The 20,801-nt window shown below is 39.9% G+C and overlaps 1 protein-coding gene across 2 annotated transcripts in view; it reads right to left on the bottom strand.

The window, feature by feature from the left end:
* The window catches only part of LOC126181890 (serine/threonine-protein kinase 10), a 175,393-nt gene that overhangs the window by 38,804 nt on the left and 115,788 nt on the right, over positions 1-20,801 (bottom strand). For both annotated transcript variants that reach the window (XM_049924808.1, XM_049924807.1), the window contains exons 17-21: positions 19,710-19,865; positions 19,249-19,392; positions 17,300-17,419; positions 7,988-8,101; positions 2,600-2,815 (exon numbers count right to left, since the gene is read on the bottom strand). In XM_049924808.1, coding sequence (XP_049780765.1) covers positions 2,600-2,815; positions 7,988-8,101; positions 17,300-17,419; positions 19,249-19,392; positions 19,710-19,865 — 750 coding nt within the window. The remainder of the gene's footprint in view (positions 1-2,599; positions 2,816-7,987; positions 8,102-17,299; positions 17,420-19,248; positions 19,393-19,709; positions 19,866-20,801) is intronic.

Here is a 20,801-nt window from a genome sequence, read left to right on the forward strand (position 1 = left end):
CAACTTGCAAAAGCATTAGCTGTTGGTTTAAGCAATTTAAACAGACTGGAGTGTGTGCAAAGGAAAAAGCACAGGCCAACTGCGTGTGTCAGAGCACCATGTCTGACGGATTCAAGAAAGTTTTGTGGGCAGTCCCAGTCAATCTACCAACAGAGCCAACTGAGAACTTTGAACACCCCAACCAACTAAATGAAAAGTTCTGAGACGGCGTTTGCTGTACAAGGCCTACCGATTACAACTTGTGCAGGCTCTCACCCCCAATGACACAGAGAAACGTTAAAATTATAAAAGAATGTAGCAACCAGCTGCAGAAACATAATTTATTTATCTTGTTGCAAATCGATTTCGACTGATATTTCATCATGTACTGTCCTTGGCAGATTTCTATCATGATAGAAATCTGCCAAGGACAGTACTCCTACTTATGCCATGTATCGGATAGAAAAATGCACTGATGAAGACATATCAGTCGAAATCGATTTGCAACAAGATAAATAAATTATGTTTCCGCGACTGGTTGCTACATTCTTTATAATTTTATATTCCATGGTCGCTGCACAGAAAGGGATGCATTTTTATAGCGTGCAATTTTCAGTGATGAAGTGACATTCCACCTTAGTGGAAAAGTCTACAGACACAATGTTTGCATATGGGGTTTTGAAAATCCACATTCACCATTGCAACATGAAAGAGACTCACCGAAGATCAATCTGTGCTGTATACTGTACAAGGATTTATAGACCAGCTTTCTTCGCGGAAAGAACTCTAACGGGAATCATATACCCCGACATGATGGAACAATGGCCGATTCCTCAAGTTATGGAAGATTCCCAGGAGTTCATTTTCCAACAGGATGGAGCTCCGCCTCACTGGCACCTTGATGTAACAGGCTTTTTCAATGACTTCCTTCCTGAGCACTGGATCTGTCACAGGGGACTTGAGGACCTGGCTCTGCACTTTTGGCCACCTTGATCTCCTGATCTCACACCCTGCGACTATTTCTTATGGGGTTATGTGAAGGAAGCTGTTTACTCCCACCTCTACCAATCTCTATGAATGATCTGCGCAACCAGATCACTGCTGCCATGCACTCAGTAACAGCAGATATGCTTTTGCATGTGCAGGACAAGTTTGGCTACCGCATCGATGTTTGCTGTGCAGCCAATGGTGGCCACATTTAACATTTATCACATTTCTGATTATTAATTTAACTAATTAACTAGTTAATTACAAATCATTAAATTTATATCACACAGTATGAAAAAAAAAAACTTTGAAACTTCCTCTTTTCACTGGTACAAAGCTTGTTCATTTTGGATTTGTACTTGGAATAAATACGAAGTTTTGAAAATGGGTCCATCATTTAGAATAACCCTGTATAACGAACAAAAATGTTTATTGTATTACTTTTAAATCGCTTTGGTAGAAATAATTGTATCTTATTTTGCATATTATTTTCCTATAGGCAAAAAGATCCCCTGTGTTGACAAGCTTAAGAGGAAACTGGTCTACCAATGTGAAGCAAACACTTTTAAACAGTATACATGAACAACAGAATTAGTCTGCATACTGCTGGATATTGATGTTTGGACAAACCTTAAATATAATACCCAACCTTCAGAAAAACATGATGACGGCTGACATACATCTCACATTAAAAAAAAAATCACTTACAGCCTCAAGCTTTATGGGAAACAGATCATTCCAATAACTGTAACCCAAAACATATGGAGATAATGGGTTAAACGTTTTCTTGAGAATGGCTAAACAGTCAAAATGTCTTAGAACACAAAATAAAAATAAAATGGAAATTAATATGGTTCAAATGGCTCTGAGCATTATGCGACTTAACTTCTGAGGTCATCAGTCACCTAGAACTTAGAACTAATTAAACCTAACTAACCTAAGGACATCACACACATGCACGCCCGAGGCAGGATTCGAACCTGCGACCGTAGCGGTCGCTCGGCTCCAGACTGTAGCACCTAGAACCGCACGGCCACTCCGGCCGGCTGGAAATTAATAATGATGCATGAAACTCATTTCTTTCAAGAAGACAAATCTGTTCATACTTTCATTATTCTTATAATGCACAATTAACTCTTTCTGTGGAGTCTCTTTCTGTAGTAGGGCTGTCAAATTATCTTTGAGTGCTGGAGTAACAGCAGTCAATTACTCACTGTTCTCAGTACTCAGCTTTCCATTTCCCATGGCATTCCTAAATTAATTTCTCACCCATATAGTCCACCTTAATGTAACTACTCTGGGAGAAACCTTACTGTAATTATAGTTACTGATTTTTTTACATTAAAATAAATTACATTTCTGTACATACCTGCATAGCTTCATTACCTTCAGTGTTAAATATGAATACTTTATCTTATACTGGGCAACTGATACTTTAACCAACATTAAAAATGCAACACGGGAAAATAATCAACCAAACAAACATATTTAGAAACATAACACAAGTCAAATTCTTAAATAATAAGCATACCAATGTCACAATATCTGTATAAAACACGTAACCCTCACAACCAGATTTAACAGCATTGATTTATATAAACTTTAGAAGTAAGCACTGAAAGCTTGCACTTACCTTCTTAAGCTTCTCTCTCTCATCTTCAGGGCTGGGCTGAATAGTCATACTAATGCGCATTGATTCACGGAACATCATTTCCCTGGCTTTCATCTCTGCACGAATGCGTTTTGGTAATGCACGTTTCTCAATGGCTTGACGTTTTAATAGTTCTTCTTCTTTCCTCTGATTCATACGCTTTATTTGTTCCAATTCTTTTTCATGTCGAATCAGCATCTACAAAAAAAATTGTCACATTGTAAATTGTAACCACACTAAAGACCAAATCCAAAAACAGAATGCTAGTATTTACATAAACATTGGATATTCCACAACATACAAAGCCTTACAAACATATTTCAAAAATCTTTCAGAAATGAGAAATGATAAACACTAAGTGACAGGTAATTGCTTGCTACCGGGTTTGAACTGTTGACCCACAACTCATCAGCCAACAAAGCTAATCACTATGCAGATATCTTGTTTTATAAAAGACTGCAATTAGTTTTGATCTTATCATAACTATTAGGTGGTAAATGACATCACCATCTGCAAACACTCTGAAACTTGGTTCCACCCATGTGAACCCAGTTTTTGTTTGAGATTTTTGATTATAAATGGAGATGATTTGCCTGAGATCATGTTATCTGCTCTCTAACAAACTACGCAACATATTTTATCAAGTAGCCGGTGCAACATGTCAAACATATATTTCACATTTCATTATTTTACTGCACTATACTTGCATGTCACTACAGATATCAGAAACCATCCGAGACGAAACAATCACTAATATAAATGTCTCCAGTTGTTAATAACCAGCGTGTAGCCTTTCCTTAGGTTATGTTAGTCATTGGCAATTAGTGTTTTACTTTTGTAAAAAGAAGCCAGCAAAAAAGCATCAACAAACATACATTACTGGCCATTAAAATTGCTACACCAAGAACAAATGCAGATGATAAATTGGACAAATATATTATACTAGAACTGACATGTGATGACATTTTCACACAATTTGGGTGCATAGATCCTGAGAAATCAGTAGCCAGAACAACCACCTCTGGCCATAATAATGGCCTTGATATGCCTGGGCGTTATGTGAAACAGAGCTTGGATGGCGTGTACAGGTACAGTTGCCCATGCAGCTTCAACACGATACCACAGTTCATCAAGAGTAGTGACTGGCGTATTGTGATGAGCCAGTTGCTCGGCCACCATTGACAAGACATTTTCAATTGGTGAGAGATCTGGAGAATGTGCTGGCCAGGGCAGCAGTCGAACATTTTCTGTATCCAGAAAGGCCCGTACAGGACCTGCAACATGCAGTCGTGCATTATCCTGCTGAAATGTAGGGTTTCGCAGGGATTGAATGAAGGGTAGAGCCATGAGTCGTGACACATCTGAAATGTAACATCCACTGTTCAAAGTGCCATCAGTGCGAACAAGAGGTGATTGAGACGTGTAACCAATGGCACCCCATACCATCACGCCGGGTGATACGCCAGTATGGCGATGACGAATACACGCTTCCAATGTGCGTTCACCGCGATGTCGCCGAACACGGATGCGACCATCATGATGCTGTAAACAGAATCTGGATTCATTCGAAAAAATGACGTTTTGCCATTTGTGCACCCAGGTTCATCATTGAGTACACCATCGCAGGCGCTCCTGTCTGTGATGCAGCGTCAAGGGTAACCGCAGCAATGGTCTCCGAGCTGAGAGTCCATGCTGCTGCAAATGTCGTCAAACTGTTTGTGCGGATGGTTGTTGTCTTACAAACGTCTCCATCTGTTGACTCAGGGATCGAGACATGGCTGCACAATCCGTTACAGCTATGCGGATAGGATGACTGTCATCTCGACTGCTAGTGATACGAGACTGTTGTGATCCAGCACAGCATTACGTATTATCCTCCTGAACCCACCAATTCCATATTCTGCTAACAGTAATTGGATCTCGACCAACGCGAGCAGCAATGTTGCGATACAATAAACCGCAATCGCAACAGGCTACAATCTGACCTTTATCAAAGTCGGAAACGTAATGGTGCATTTCTTCTCCTTACACGAGGGCATCACTACAATGATTCACCAGGCAACGCTGGTCAACTGCTGTTTATGTACGAGAAATCGGTTGGAAACCTTCCTCATGTCAGCACGTTGTAGGTGTCGCTGCTGGCGCCAACCTTGTGTGAATGCTCTGAAAAACTAATTATTTGCATATCACAGCATCTTCTTCCTGTCAGTTAAATTTCGAGTCAGTAGCACGTCATCTTTGTTGTGTAGCAATTTTAATGGCCAGTAGTGTATGTGCAAAGTTTGGTGATAATACTAAGGAAAAGTGGAACTTCAGCTGAATTTCATTTGTACTACCTCCAAGCTTTTCACACATATGTACAAAATTCAGACATCTAACTACTACCTTCCCTATGCGATTTTGCTTACTTCATCAGAAACAGTGTGCTTGTATGAAGAAAAATCCTCTCTGAATACTAAAATTGCACTGTGGCCCTAACTATATATTGTTATGTCCTGTGAGTCAAAAAACAATAATACAGCTTTCATAGGCTGTGTTCATTATCTCTCATTCTCTTTCATTGCTTCTAGTGTAGATGTTTGTTCACAGATACAAGTGAAGGGTAGTGAACACTGAAACTCTCTGCAAACGCTCATTCTCCTGTGTTTGCTTCCAGTTGCTCTAGTGTAAACTAGGCTTAAGAGAACTGGTCCAATTGTCTCCTAAATTGTTGATGTACATTAAGTTCCGCAGAGGGTCTATAAACTTCCAAGGAGAACCCCAGTTCTCACTGCAGTTTCACCATATGACTTCCCTTCAATTACTGTGTCTTTTCTGGCAGGAAATCATGTATCCAGTCACACAACTGAAATGATAAGTCATATGGATGTAATTTGATTAGGAGCTGCTTGTGGGGAATGGTATCAAAAGCCTTTTGGAAATCTAGAAATATGGAATCAACTTGAAAATCCCTGTCAGCAGTACTCATTTATTTGTGTGAATAAAGAGCCAGTTGTGTTTCACAAGAATATTTTCTGAACCCACACTGGTTTGTGTGAACATATTGTTTCTTCAAGGTATTTCATAAGAATGGAACACAGAATATTTTCCAAAAACCTTCTACAAATTCATGTCAATGATATGGGTATATAATCCAGAAGACTACTACTATTTTATTTTTTTGTAATAATGTGACACAATATTTGGCGTTCCTACAATTATGAGAACACACAAATTAAATACCAAAAACAGTTTCTCCATGTCGAAAATTCAGTGACTCTGTCGAGAAATACATTTTCATAAACTTTTCATTTGTTATTATGAATAAAAATACCATGAAAACATAGTGCAGCCCTTCCAGGAGACACTGATGCTAGTTCCATCTTTATACATCCAACAGTTTCCAAGTCTGAGTGAGTAAAAATTAAATGTGTTATCATGTCTGTGTTCTGTGCAGGACATGGCAAGTCAGTTTTGCACCACCAGGTGGCTCCTGCCAAAGTGTCAATCCTAAAGCAGTTTTGAAGAGATTATAGTAATGGGAAGCATGGAGAGATTAACATGGGAGAGAAACGAATTGAGGAGAACATCAAACACTTGTGATACTATTTACAAGCATGACTAAAAGAGCAGGTACTGTTGATGATCCGCAGCTGTACAAGTTGAGATACTAATAATGGATACAAAAAAGTATTGATTCTGTATTAATTTCTACTAATTTTCTAACTGAAAGAAAACTTTTAGAAGGTAATCTAGCTACTACAATCCATGTAAATGGATTTTCTGGGCAGTATGAAACAGCATAAAGTTGAGAGGGAGAAATGTATAAACATTTTGTGTTTGGAACACGTTATTTTGATGTGGATGTGGTGACCTCAGAAATTGTTCCCTTCTATCAATTTTATAACATGAAATTTAGGATGACGGTAGCCCTTCTTGTCACTAATACAAGACAAAAGCATGAAGTGAACATTTGTACAGAGTGTGCACAATTTGGTCCTTAGCTAAACTGGCAGATATGTAGTGTATCAAAAAGAATCATCCGATTTGGCGTCTATATTTCTGAAACTAATAAACATATACAATTAATTTTGTTTTTTGATGAATGGGAAAACTCAAAAAAGTTTTTTCATACCTTTCCACAGGTGTTTAAAATGACCCCCCTTGAGATGTGCAGCATATGTCAATGTGGTATTCAAATTGTTCCCACTGTCCAGCGAGCTTGTTTTGAGTAACACAGTCCAGTGAACTTGTCTTGAGTAAAAGCTTTCACCGAAGCTGTTATGCTATATCTCAGTTCATTCATTGTTGCTGGTAATGGAGTCACATAAAGGCAGTCTTCTATAAACTTCCGCAAGAAATAATCACATTTATCAGGTCCGGAGACCTTGGAGGCCAATAATGTAAGGCTGAATCATTTGGTCCGCTTTGCAACTGATCCATTGTTCAGTAATCCTTTGATATAAAAATTCCCGCACTTCCAGATGCCACTGTGGCAGTGCCCTATCTTGTTGGTAAATGAAGTAGTTCGAATCAGTCTCCAACTGTGGGAAAAGAAAGCTCTCAAGCGTATTGAGATATGTGCTTCCTGTAACAATATTCTCAGCAAAGAAAAAGGGACTATAAACCTTTCCCCATGAAACTGCACAAAACACATTAAATTTTGGAGAGTCCCTCTCATGTTGTACAACTTTGTGTGGTTGCTCCATACCCCATATCTCTTATTATGACAGTTCACCTTTCCATTTAAATGGGATGTTGCCTCGTCACTAAATACTAAGCGTGGAAGAAAACTGTCATCCTCCATCTTGCCAAAACTGAAATTACAGAACTCCACATGTTGTTTGTCACATTCACGGAGAGCTTGCAGTAGCTGAATTTTGTATGGTTTCATGTGTAAACGTCAATGCAACACACACCTGACAGACATCGGGGGCATGTTGAGCTGCAAGGCAAATGGATTTCTGCAGACTCCTTGTGAAACTGTGGTGGATACGTTTGATGCTTGTGTCGGATACTCAAGGACGGCCCAGTGATTTGCCTTTACACAAACAACCTGTTTCCCGGAATTGTTCATGCCATCATCTAATGCTCTGTGCTGTATGAAGATCCACACCATACCTAGTATGAAAGTCCAGCTGAACAGTTGTTACTGACCAGTACTGCATAAAACATAGAACACAAAACACTTTCTGTTGTCCCAACACCATTTTTACTAGAACTGAAGAGGGCGCACAGCGGGGACCCTGTAAAACTTGAGACTTTGCTCCTTCAAACAGTATGTTGTTCATGCACATATCTCAAATAACATATTAGTTATGATTTTATTAAATCAGATGATTCTTTTTGATACACCATATTTTTAAACTCTTGATATATGTGTGGTCATACCTGATGCCTCTGTAAGAAGAAAACATCCTTAAGTTGTCGTTTGGCAAGCTGCTGTTTCTCAAGTATTTGTCTCTCTTCCATGTCCCAAAGTGCTGATTCACGAGCACGCATTAACTGGAAAGAATTTTCACACACTTACAGCATGAGATACACAAGCTATTTTAAATATACTGAGAATAAATACATAACCTAGGATTATAAAACTTGATGTCTGCATACCGAAGAAAGAAGATAGAAAATTTAATAATAGTCACCATTTTCACCCCATTTTTCTTTCTTTACCTCTGTCATGTTATCAGAACCTGGAAACAGTTTTATTGGGAATTTCATATTTTCAATGTTAATAGGATGCAAGTGAACAGTTGTGTGTTAACTTGACTGTTATGATTTGCGGAGTAACATTTGTCTCTCCCTAGCCACACAGCAACCTTTAGTTCAGTTCTAACATTCCAAATACCTTTAGCCAGTCACATGCATTTGAATGCTGTCATTTTGTTAATTACAATGTGATAAATATTTATGCAGCCAAACACATTTTAACACCAAGGACACAAAATTATAGTTTACTTTCCTCAGATGTCCATCTTGTATTGCATTAACTAACAGGGATTGACTCACTCTTTCTTCTCTCATAGCCTTCATGCTTGCAAGCATACTAGTAATTAAGTCGCAAAACATGTTTGGAGAAGACAGCATTATTCATTGTTCAAACGAGGGCAAGGGCAGGCATCAGCATGAGTCTGCTAGATCTAACATCTCTCATACTTCCTGTATTTTTTTCATACACAGGGTGGACCATTTTAACGCATAATGGGGAGTAATTCAAGATAGAGATGAACATAGCAAAATGTTGAAAATTTTAGCTTTTGACCACCATTGTATTAATAAGTGTGTGCATTTGAAATCTTTGTTATTGCAATTATGAAAAATTTTATCAAATCATTATTGGCCACTGGCCAAAACAATTTGTAAAATTTTTTGTGGGGAGCATGGGGGCTATGTAAGTAGGCTGTTTATGTTTTCTTTATGTAAGTAGGCTGTTTATGTTTTCTTATTGGCAACGTTACGTAGCGCTCTATATGAAAATCACTGGCTGTGCTGTGTGCAGTCTGTGGCTAGTTTGCATTGTTGTCTGCCATTGTAGTGTTGGGCAGCGGCAGCTGGATGTGAACAGCGCATAGCGTTGCGCAGTTGGAGGTGAGCCGCCAGCAGTGGTGGATGTGGGGAGAGAGATGGCGGAGTTTTGAAATTGAACTGCTATATATATTATGATTATTAAGGTAAATACAGTGTTTGTTCTCTATTAAAATCTTTCATTTGCTAACTATCCCTATCAGTAGTTAGTGACTTCCGTAGTTTGAATCTTTTATTTAGCTGGCAGTAATGGCGCTTGCTGCATTGCAGTAGTTCGAGTAATGAAGATTTTTGTGAGGTAAGTGATTTGTGAAAGGTATAGGTTAATGTTAGTCAGGGCCATTCCTTTGTAGGGATTTCTGAAAGTCAGATTGCGTTGCGCTGAAAAATATTGTGTGTCAGTTTAAGCACAGTCATGAATAAATGTTCTAAGGGGACGTTTCATATGAGGTAAAAGTTGTAGGTGGCGAAGAAAGTCATGCATTGCTATAGATGGCCGTGACCTTGAACGTGACTCTCATGATTATTTGGATGTTATAGTGATTTTTTAAAATGGAAATCCTAATACTTGATTTATGATTTGGAAAGCATGGCAAATTTTACGTGCAAAATGATACATTATACATGGCAAGCCCCAACAGAGGTCAAATGAGCAAATATGTTTTCAGTACTACTAGGGATTAACTCCGAATACAGGAGGCATACAGAAAATACAATGTTAGATACAAATTGGAAGGGGCAACACGAGTCACTTTTGACTGCCAATTACCATAATCTTAAAGTTAATTACAGAAGGTCATTCGAAGGCTGAGTCTTGTTTCACGAGAACCTCTATTTGTGACTCAGTTTTTAAAGGAGTGAAGATAGATTTGAATTTTAAGTTTCAGTTAATGTACTTATTAGTGAAAATAATTACATTGCAATGTGTAAACATTATTTTGTCATTTGCAAGAAAAACAGCTTAATAAAAATGTAGATCATTGATTTACAAGTCACACAACGAGTCCCCACACCTCTCATTCCTCGCAATGTCCCTTGCAATTTGTATCTAACATTGCATTTTATGGTATTCTTCCTCTTTTCTGAGTTAATCCCTACTAGAACTAAAAACATATTTGCTTATTTGACCTTCATTGAACCTTGCCATGACTTTAAATAATGTACCATTTTACACATAAAATTTGCTACTTTTTTCAAATTTTAAATGAAATATTGGGATTCCGATTTTTAAAAAATCATATTGATCTCCAAATCACCATGAGAGTCACGTTCAAGCTCAGTACACCAGTCTTCCACAGTCCTGATAATCTGACATGCCACAAGTGCAAGGAATACGATAGCCGCCAGCCTTAAGCAAACCAAGATCATCCGTTACAGAACCTAAAAGGACCCTATGGTGATTGAGAAACACACTCCACACCATATTTTTGCAAAATATGACCAACCATGTTCAAAATGCTTCCTGCATATGGCAAAAAGGCCAGAGAATTTGGTGCCACCTCGGTATTATCGTCACTCACCCGGTGCACAGTTGGTTGTTAGTGCAACATGCACCTGATCTGTCTTTCACTATAACCATTCTGACAAAAGGTGACTTCAAGATGGGCTGGCTCAGCTGATGAACTACAGGGTCCGAGATGACGCGTGCCCTGTGAATAAAAGTACAAAGTACCTTTTCACTTTGAGTCAGATGATGACAACTATGCATGTACAAGTCACTGGGAGTACGCTTCCTATAAACGGCATGTCCTTACGTACCATCTGCCTCACCTTCCTCCTGACCATCACACCAAGGAAGGGAATACAGACATCCTTTTCCATCTCCATTGTGAAACAAATATTCAGGTGGATTGAATTTAGGTGCTCTAAAGAGTCTTTCAAATTCTTGCAAAAAATAAACAAAAACCACCATGCAGGTTTCAACGCAGCCAACTCCAAGGTGCTTCCTCAAAATCTCCCATAAAAAAATTGGCAATCATAGGTGACAACAGGCTTCCCATCACAACTCCATCTGTCTGCTCAGAGTGCTGGTCATTGTTTATTCAATGACCAGTACTATGAGCAGACAAATGGAATTGCGACGGGATGCTCACTGTCAACTACTATTATCTATTTATGGAAAATTTTGAGGAATGTGCCTCTGAGTCTGTGGCTTTGAAGCCTGTGTATCTTTCAGATGTTTAGATGATATGTTTTTTGTTTGGCCTCAAAGCAGTGAGAATTTGAAAGACTTTTAGAACACTTGAATTCAATCCACCCAAATATATATTTGACAATGGAAGTGATAAAGGATGGCTGCATTACCTTCCTTGATGTGTTGGTCAGGAGGAAGGTGGATGGTACACTGGAGTATGCTGTTTGTATGAACCTTGTACCTGAAACCTACTCCCAGTGACTTATACCTGCAAGCTGTTAGTTGTCACCATCTGGGTCAACATGAAGATGTACTTCATACCCTGGTTCACATGGTCCATGTCTTCTCTGACCCTGGGAGTTTGTCAGCTGAGTTATCTTGAAGTCACCTTTTGTCAAAAGGGTTATAGTGACAGAGATATCAGATGTGTGTTGTGCTATTGACCAAATGCGCACAGGTTGAGTGCAGACAATATCACACAGGTTGAGTGCAGACAATATCAAGGTGGCACCGAAGTCTATGGACTTTTGGCCTTACGCAGGGGAGCATTTTGGACAGGATTGGTTGTATTTTGTGGAAATATAATGTGAAGTGTGTTTTTCAATCATTGTCTAAGGTTAGAGTTCTTTTAGGTTGTGCAAAGGATAATCTTAGCTTGTGTAAGGCAAGTACCTACCGTATTCCTTGCTCTTCTGGTACATTATACATTTTTCAGACTATCAGGACTGTGGAGGACTGGTGTACTGGGCATAAGTGGTACACACATTTGCAACAGCCAAGCAAATTCACCATTGCAGAACATTGTCTTGGCACTGGTCATCCTATGGAATATAACAACATGAAGATTATGGCAAGCAATTCCAGTTATTGGGATATTATTACCAAGGAACCTGTTTAAATGAAAACTTATACACAGAGATCCCCCCCCCCCCCCCCCCTCCTCCACCAAGAACCATGGACCTTGCCGTTGGTGGGGAGGCTTGTGTGCCTCAGCGATACAGATAGCCGTACCGTAGGTGCAACCACAACGGAGGGGTATCTGTTGAGAAGCCAGACAAACATGTGGTTCCTGAAGAGGGGCAGCAGCCTTTTCAGTAGTTGCAGGGGCAACAGTCTGGATGATTGACTGATCTGGCCTTGTAACACTAACCAAAACAGCCTTGCTGTGCTGGTACTGCGAACGGCTGAAAGCAAGGAGAAACTACGGCCGTAATTTTTCCCGAGGGCATGCAGCTTTACTGTATGATTGAATGATGATGGCGCCCTTTTGGGTAAAATATTCCGGAGGTAAAATAGTCCCCCATTCAGATCTCCGGGCGGGGACTACTCAAGAGGACGTCATTAGCAGGAGAAAGAAAACTGGCGTTCTACGGATCGGAGCGGGGAATGTCAGATACCTTAATCGGGCAGGTAGGTTAGAAAATTTAAAAAGGGAAATGGAAAGATTAAAGTCAGATATAGTGGGAATTAGTGAAGTTCGGTGGCAGCAGGAACAAGACTTCTGGCCAGGTGAATACAGGGTTATAAATACAAAATCAAATAGGGGTAATGCAGGAGTCGGTTTAATAATGAATAAAAAAATAGGAATGCGGGTAAGCTACTACAAACAGCATAATGAACGCATTATTGTGGCCAAGATAGACATGAAGCCCACGCCTACTACAGTAGTACAAGTTTATATGCCAACTAGCTGTGCAGATGACGAAGTAATTGAAGAAATGTATGATGAAATAAAAGAAATTATTCAGATAGTGAAGGGAGACGAAAATTTAATAGTCATGGGTGACTGGAATTCAACAGTAGGAAAAGGGAGAGAAGGAAACGTAGTAGGTGAATAAGGATTGGGACTAAGAAATGAAGGAAGCCGCCTGATAGAATTTTGCACAGAGCACAACTTAATCATAGCTAACACTTGGTTTAAGAATCATAAAAGAAGGTTGTATACACCGAAGAAGCCTGGAGATACTGACAGGTTTCAGATAGATTACATAATGGTAAGACAGAGATTTAGGAACCAGGTTTTAAATTGTAAGACATTTCCAGGGGCAGATGTGGACTCTGATCACAATATATTGGTTATGATCGGTAGATTAAAACTGAAGAAACTGCAAAAAGGTGGGAATTTAAGGAGATGGGACCTGGATAAACTGAAAGAACCAGAGGTTGTAGAGTTTCAGGGAGAGCATAAGGGAACAATCGACAGGAAAGGGGGAAAGAAATACAGCGGAAGAAGACTGGGTAGCTTTGAGAGATGTAGTAGTGAAGGCAGCAGAGGACCTAGTAGGTAAAAAGACTAGGGCTAGTAGAAATCCTTGGGTAACAGAAGAAATACTGAATTTAGCTGATCGAAGGAGAAAATATAAAAATGCAGTAAATGAAGCAGGCAAAAAGGAATACAAACGTCTCAAAAACAAGATCGACAGGAAGTGCAAAACGGCTAAGCAGGGATGGCTAGAGGACAAATTTAAGGATGCAGAGGGTTATCTCACTAGGGGTAAGATACACATTGACACCGGTGTGTCAGACCCACCATACTTGCTCCGGACACTGCGAGAGGGCTGTACAAGCAATGATCACACGCACGGCACAGCAGACACACCAGGAACCGCGGTGTTGGCCGTCGAATGGCCTGCGCAGCATTTGTGCACCGCCGCCGTCAGTGTCAGCCAGTTTGCCGTGGCATACGGAGCTCCAACGAAGTCTTTAACACTGGCAGCACGCCGCGACAGCGTGGACGTGAACCGTAGGTGCAGTTGACGGACTTTGAGCGAGGGCGTATAGTGGGCATGCGGGAGGCCGGGTGGACGTACCGCCGAATTGCTCAACACGTGGGGCGTGAGGTCTCCACAGTACATCGATGTTGTCGCCAGTGGTCGGCGGAAGGTGCACGTGCCCGTCGACCTGGGACCGGACCGCAGCAACGCACGGATGCACGCCAAGACCGTAGGATCCTACGCAGTGCCGTAGGGGACCGCACCGCCACTTCCCAGCAAATTAGGGACACTGTTGCTCCTGGGGTATCGGCGAGGACCATTCGCAACCGTCTCCATGAAGCTGGGCTACGGTCCCGCACACCGTTAGGCCGTCTTCCGCTCACGCCCCAACATCGTGCAGCCCGCCTCCAGTGGTGTTGCGACAGGCGTGAATGGAGGGACGAATGGAGACGTGTCGTCTTCAGCGATGAGAGTCGCTTCTGCCTTGGTGCCAATGATGGTCGTATGCGTGTTTGGCGCCGTGCAGGTGAGCACCACAATCAGGACTGCATACGACCGAGGCACACAGGGCCAACACCGGGCATCATGGTGTGGGGAGCGATCTCCTACACTGGCCGTACACCACTGGTGATCGTCGAGGGGACACTGAATAGTGCACGGTACATCCAAACCGTCATCGAACCCATCGTTCTACCATTCCTAGACCGGCAAGGGAACTTGCTGTTCCAACAGGACAATGCACGTCCGCATGTATCCCATGCCACCCAACGTGCTCTAGAAGGTGTAAGTCAACTACCCTGGCCAGCAAGATCTCCGGATCTGTCCCCCATTGAGCATGTTTGGGACTGGATGAAACGTCGTCTCACGCGGTCTGCAAGTCCAGCACGAACGCTGGTCCAACTGAGGTGCCAGGTGGAAATGGCATGGCAAGCCGTTCCACAGGACTACATCCAGCATCTCTATGATCGTCTCCATGGAAGAATAGCAGCCTGCATTGCTGCAAAAGGTGGATATACACTGTACTAGTGCCGACATTGTGCATGCTCTGTTGCCTGTGTCTATGTGCCTGTGGTTCTGTCAGTGTGATCATGTGATGTATCTGACCACAGGAATGTGTCAATAAAGTTTCCCCTTCCTGGGACAATGAATTCATGGTGTTCTTATTTCAATTTCCAGGAGTGTAGATACTGCCTACAGGAAAATTAAAGAGACGTTTGGAGAACAGAGAACCACTTGTATGAATATCAAGAGCTCAGATGGAAACCCAGTTCTAAGCAAAGAAGGGAAAGCAGAAAGGTGGAGGGAGTATATAGAGGGCCTATAAAAGGGCGATGTACCTGCGGACAATATTATGGAAATGGAAGAGGATGTAGTAGATGAAGATGGAATGGGAGATACGATACTGCGTGAAGAGTTTGACAGAGCACTGAAAGACCCGAGTCGAAACAAGGCGCCGGGAGTAGACAACATTCCATTAGAACTACTGACGGCCTTGGGAGAGCCAGTCCTGACAAAACTCTACCATCTGGTGAGCAAGATGTATGAGACAGCCAAAATACCCTCAGATTTCAAGAAGAATATAATAATTCCGATCCCAAAGAAAGCAGGTGCTGACAGATGTGAAAATTACCGAACAATCAGTTTAGTAAGTCACGGATGCAAAATACTAACGCGAATTCTTTACAGACGAATGGGAAAGTGGTAGAAGCCAACATCGGGGATGATCAGTTTGGATTCCGTAGAAATACTGGAACACATGAGGCAATACTGACCCTACGACTTATCTTAGAAGCTAGATTAAGGAAAGGCAAACCTATGTTTCTAGCATTTGTAGACTAAGAGAAAGCTTTTGACAATGTTGACTGGAATACTCTCTTTCAAATTTTAAAGGTGGCAGGGGTAAAATACAGGGAGCGAAAGGCTGTTTACAATTTGTACAGAAACCAGGTAGCAGTTATAAGAGTCGAGGGGCACGAAAGGGAAGCAGTGGTTGGGAAGGGTTTGAGACAGGGTTGTAGCCTATCCCCAATGTTATTCAATCTGTATATTGAGCAAGCAGTAAAGGAAACAAAAGAAAAAAAAACAGTGTCTTGAAAGGAGGATATAAGATGAACATCAACAAAAGCAAAACGAGGATAATGGAATATAGTCGAATTAAGTCGGGTGATGCTGAGGGTATTAGATTAGGAAATGAGACACTTGAAGTAGTAGAGGAGTTTTGCTATTTGGGGAGCAAAATAACTGATGATGGTCGAAGTAGAGTGGATATAAAATGTAGACTGGCAATGGCAAGGAAAGCGTTTCTGAAGAAGAGAAATTTGTTAACATCGAGTATTGATTTAAGTGTCAGGAAGTTGTTTCTGAAAGTATTTGTTTGGAGCGTTGCCATGTATGGAAGTGAAACATGGACGATAACTAGTTTGGACAAGAAGAGAATAGAAGCTTTCGAAATGTGGTGCTACAGAAGAATGCTGAAGATTAGATGGGTAGATCATATAACTAATGATGAGGTACTGAATAGAATTGGGGAGGAGTTTGTGGCACAACTTGACTAGAAGAAGGGGTCAGTTGGTAGGACATGTTCTAAGGCATCAAGGGATTACCAATTTAGTATTGGAGGGCAGCATGGAGGGTAAAAATCATAGAGGGAAACCAAGAGATGAATACACTAAACAGATTCAGAAGGATGTAGGTTGCAGTAGGTACTGGGGGATGAAGAACCTTGCACAGGATAGAGTAGCATGGAGAGCTGCATCAAACCAGTATCAGGACTGAAGACCACAACAACAACACAGAGATAGTAGTTTCTGTTTAAATTCTGCATGGAATCCTGTTCTATTCCTTGTCAAAAGACAGAGGGCCAGAGATTATGCCACATCACCTGCTGATTATTAATTTCACTGTGACATCTGTTATCTTTAGTTGGCGCTAGTGTTTATAGTGGTGTGTGTGTGTGTGTGTGTGTGTGTGTGTGTGTGTGTGTGTGTGTGTGTGTGTGAGAGAGAGAGAGAGAGAGAGAGAGAGAGAGAGAGAGAGAGAGAGATCTATAAACTCCCTTGCACAGCACCTACTTGCAGCCAATGGCCCTTGAAAATGGCAGGGCGTCCTCCTGTCGAAATATTGACAGTTATCGACAATGTCACCTGACTGCATTCCAGTATATTATTTGAATACTGCATATGCCACAAGAAACTTGGATATCACATAATTACACTTAACTATTTAGTCAATATATATGGGGATAGAAAAGATTGTGAACGCTGTACCACATTGTTTGCAGGATGTAAGTATTTACTTTTAGGTACAGCATTCAACTAAAACTATAATTACCTGTTGCTTCTGCTGCAGGAACTGTCTTTCCATTAATGCTATCTTTTCCCTGTGTGTTTCACTCAGTCTTCTCAATGACGACTCATGATTTTCATTCAGTTTTTCAAGGAACAATTTCTCCTGTGGCACAGAAATTGCTTGCATAAACAAACCTGATATAAAATCTAGATAAAATAAACATAATTGTAATGAATTAGATTAGATTAATACTAGTTCCATGGATCATGAATACGATATTTCGTAATGATGTGGAACGAGTCAAATTTTCCAATACATGACATAATTAAGTCAATATAAAAACTTTTTTTAAAAATTTTTTTTCCTCCTTTTTTTCTTAATTTATATCTAAAAATTCCTCTATGGAGTAGAAGGAGTTGTCATTCAGAAATTCTTTTAATTTCTTCTTAAATACTTATTGGTTATCTGTCAGACTTTTGATACTATTTGGTAAGTGACCAAAGACTTCAGTGGCAGTATAGTTCACCCCTTTCGGTGCCAAAGTTAGATTTAATCTTGAATAGGGAAGATCATCTTTTCTCCTAGTATTGTAGTTATGCACACTGCTATTACTTTTGAATTAGGTTTGGTTGTTAATAACAAATTTCATAAGAGAGTATATTACTGAGAAGTTACTGTGAATATCCCTAGATCCTTAAATAAATGTCTGCAGGATGATCTTGGGTGGACTCCAGCTATTATTCTGATTACACGCTTTTGTGCAATAAATACTTTATTCCTCAGTGATGAATTACCCCAAAATATGATGCCATATGCAAGCAATGAGTGAAAATAGGCGTAGTAAGCTAATTTACTAAGATGTTTATCACCAAAATTTGCAATGACCCTTATTGCATAAGTAGCTGAACTCAAACGTTTCAGCAGATTATCAATGTGTTTCTTCCAATTTAATCTCTCATCAATAGACACACCTAAAAATTTTGAATATTCTACCTTTGCTATATGTTTCTGATTAAGGTCTATATTTATTAATGGCGTCATACCATTTACTGTACGGAACTGTATGTACTGTGTCTTATCAAAATTCAGTGAGAGTCCGTTTACAAGGAACCACATAGTAATTTTCTGAAAGACATTATTGACAATTTCATCAGTTAATTCTTGTTTGTCAGGTGTGATTACTATACTTGTATCATCAGCAAAGAGAACTAACTTTGACTCTTCATGAATATAGAATGGCAAGTCATTAATATATATTAATGAACAACAAAGGACCAAAGACCGACCCTTGTGGAAACCCATTCTTGATAGTTCCCCAGTTTGAGGAATGTGCTGATCTTTGCATATTATGAGAACTGCTTATTTCAACTTTCTGTGCTCTTCCAGTTAGGTACAAATTAAACCATTTGTGCACTGTCCCACTCATGCCTCAGTACTTGAGCTTGTCTAGCAGAATTTCATGATTTACACAATCAAAAGCCTTTGAGAGATCACAAAAAATCCCAATGGGTGGTGTTCGGTTATTCAGATCATTCAAAATTTCATTGGTGAAAGCATATATGGCATTTTCTGTTGAAAAACCTTTCTGGAAACCAAACTGACATTGTGTTAGTACTTCATTTTTACAGATATGTGAAGCTACTCTTGAATACATTACTTTCTCAGAAATTTTGGATAAGACTATGAATGAAAGACTATATTAATCATTTTGAGGACAACACAATAAGTGTATAAAAGTGGGCATTACAATAAAGTGTTTGAAATGTTATTGCTCTTTGCAGCAGAGAACTTGATATATAGAGGTAAATCACCCACACTACATATGTATATTATTATCAGATGAAACGTCTGGTGAAAAATCAGTAACTAGACATTTAAATACTTTAAAGTATTCAAAAGTATAGTGATGACAGATAAATATGTTATGAGGGAATGTGAGAAAGGATTAACAGTAAAAAAAGGTAGTATACTAAATGCAATGTATTGCTAACCTTTTCTTCCTGTTCTGCTTCAAGGCGTTCTTTTTTAACACGGAATGCATTCTTACGTTGTTCCTTAGGCATCAAGTCTACTTCTTGTTTCAACAGTCTCAGCTCTTGTTTCAGTCCCTCCCTAAACTGTTTCAGATCCCTCTCCTGAAAGCAACATTTTTAAATAATCATGTTCCTCCATTTCACATACTGATTAAAAAAAAAAAAAAAAGAATAACATGGAAAGAGACAAAAAGGAATAGTATGTAAAGTAACTCATGAAAAGTTCCAGGTTTTTCTTTTAACAATAAACAAAAGCTTGCAAATTAAGTTTTGTATGATCATTCTAAAGACAGATGGAAGAAGATAAACACTTTGGCAATAATACACATACTTCTATTAGGTCCTCTTGTTAGTATCTTACAACAACTTTCCCTCAAAGTGGTAGAAGAATATGAGTAATTAATATTACAGCTATTAACCTGCTCAGCACGAATCTTCTTTGAAGCAATTCGAAGATCTGCCTCCTGCTGTGCTTCTGCTCTTTCTACTTGCTGTTTCTGTGCTCTCACCAATGCTTCATAGTCAGCTTCATAGTTCCGAACAAGTGTCAGCCGTTCTTGTTCAAAGCGTTTATCCTGTAACGGAATGTATAAGTCACAGAGTGATTCTACAGCCACTGCTGCCAAATCTGTCACCTCTTCCTATCAACAGTATGTACAGCTACAATTACTTTAGAGGTTTCCCATCTTCACAACTTTTATATGTGAAGCATTTTTCAGGTCTTGTGTTCAAAAGGTATCAGTTACTTATTAAACAAATATGAATATACAGTTCTCATCTCTGCCATTGGAACACACTGTGTAAATCTTGCAATATTTTATTAAAGCAACTGCCTGACATGCTGCTAGTGTCTAGGAACTGACATCAATCACCTTAAGATACTTGGCAGCTGCCTCAATGAAATATCATGGTGCACACACAATCTCTCTTGACATCAAACCTGACATACATATATCCTAAATAACTCCCAGAAAAGCCAGAAGTATCACATAAAGTAAACCCTACTGAACATAGATTGTGGCAGTTTTGTTTTGGATGTAGAACACTGCCGTCAAATAAAAAGGGAGGTTGGATTCTTCTGATGGAGGAGTATCAGAAAACATGACAGCGTTATGAGGAATCAACAGAGTTTTAAGTGTGGGCTCTTTCCCTTCTTCAGCCACTTGGGCCTGTATTACACTGTCAAAGATATTTGATAAGTCTTTTATGAAAGCTACCACCACACTCCAACTTTCATAAGAGATGTCATACAACCAATGCAGCACACTGTCAGAGACTTTATATGACATCTTTCATTAAACATCTTTGACAAAGCTATTTCACACTGTAATATGGGCCTTGAGCTGCTCACTGAAATCATAATTTCTACAGCTGCTTGTCACTGGGATGTCATAATGTTTAAAGTATGTTTCATGTAAAATGTAAGTACATAGTCTTCCCAGTACTCAATCATTTCAGTTTCTCCATTATTCCTTAATCTCTGATGGTCATCTTACAGCTGGAATATGTTG

The sequence above is a fragment of the Schistocerca cancellata genome, chromosome 1, assembly GCF_023864275.1.
Source record: "Schistocerca cancellata isolate TAMUIC-IGC-003103 chromosome 1, iqSchCanc2.1, whole genome shotgun sequence".
In the NCBI taxonomy this organism is placed as follows: Eukaryota; Metazoa; Arthropoda; class Insecta; order Orthoptera; family Acrididae; genus Schistocerca; species Schistocerca cancellata.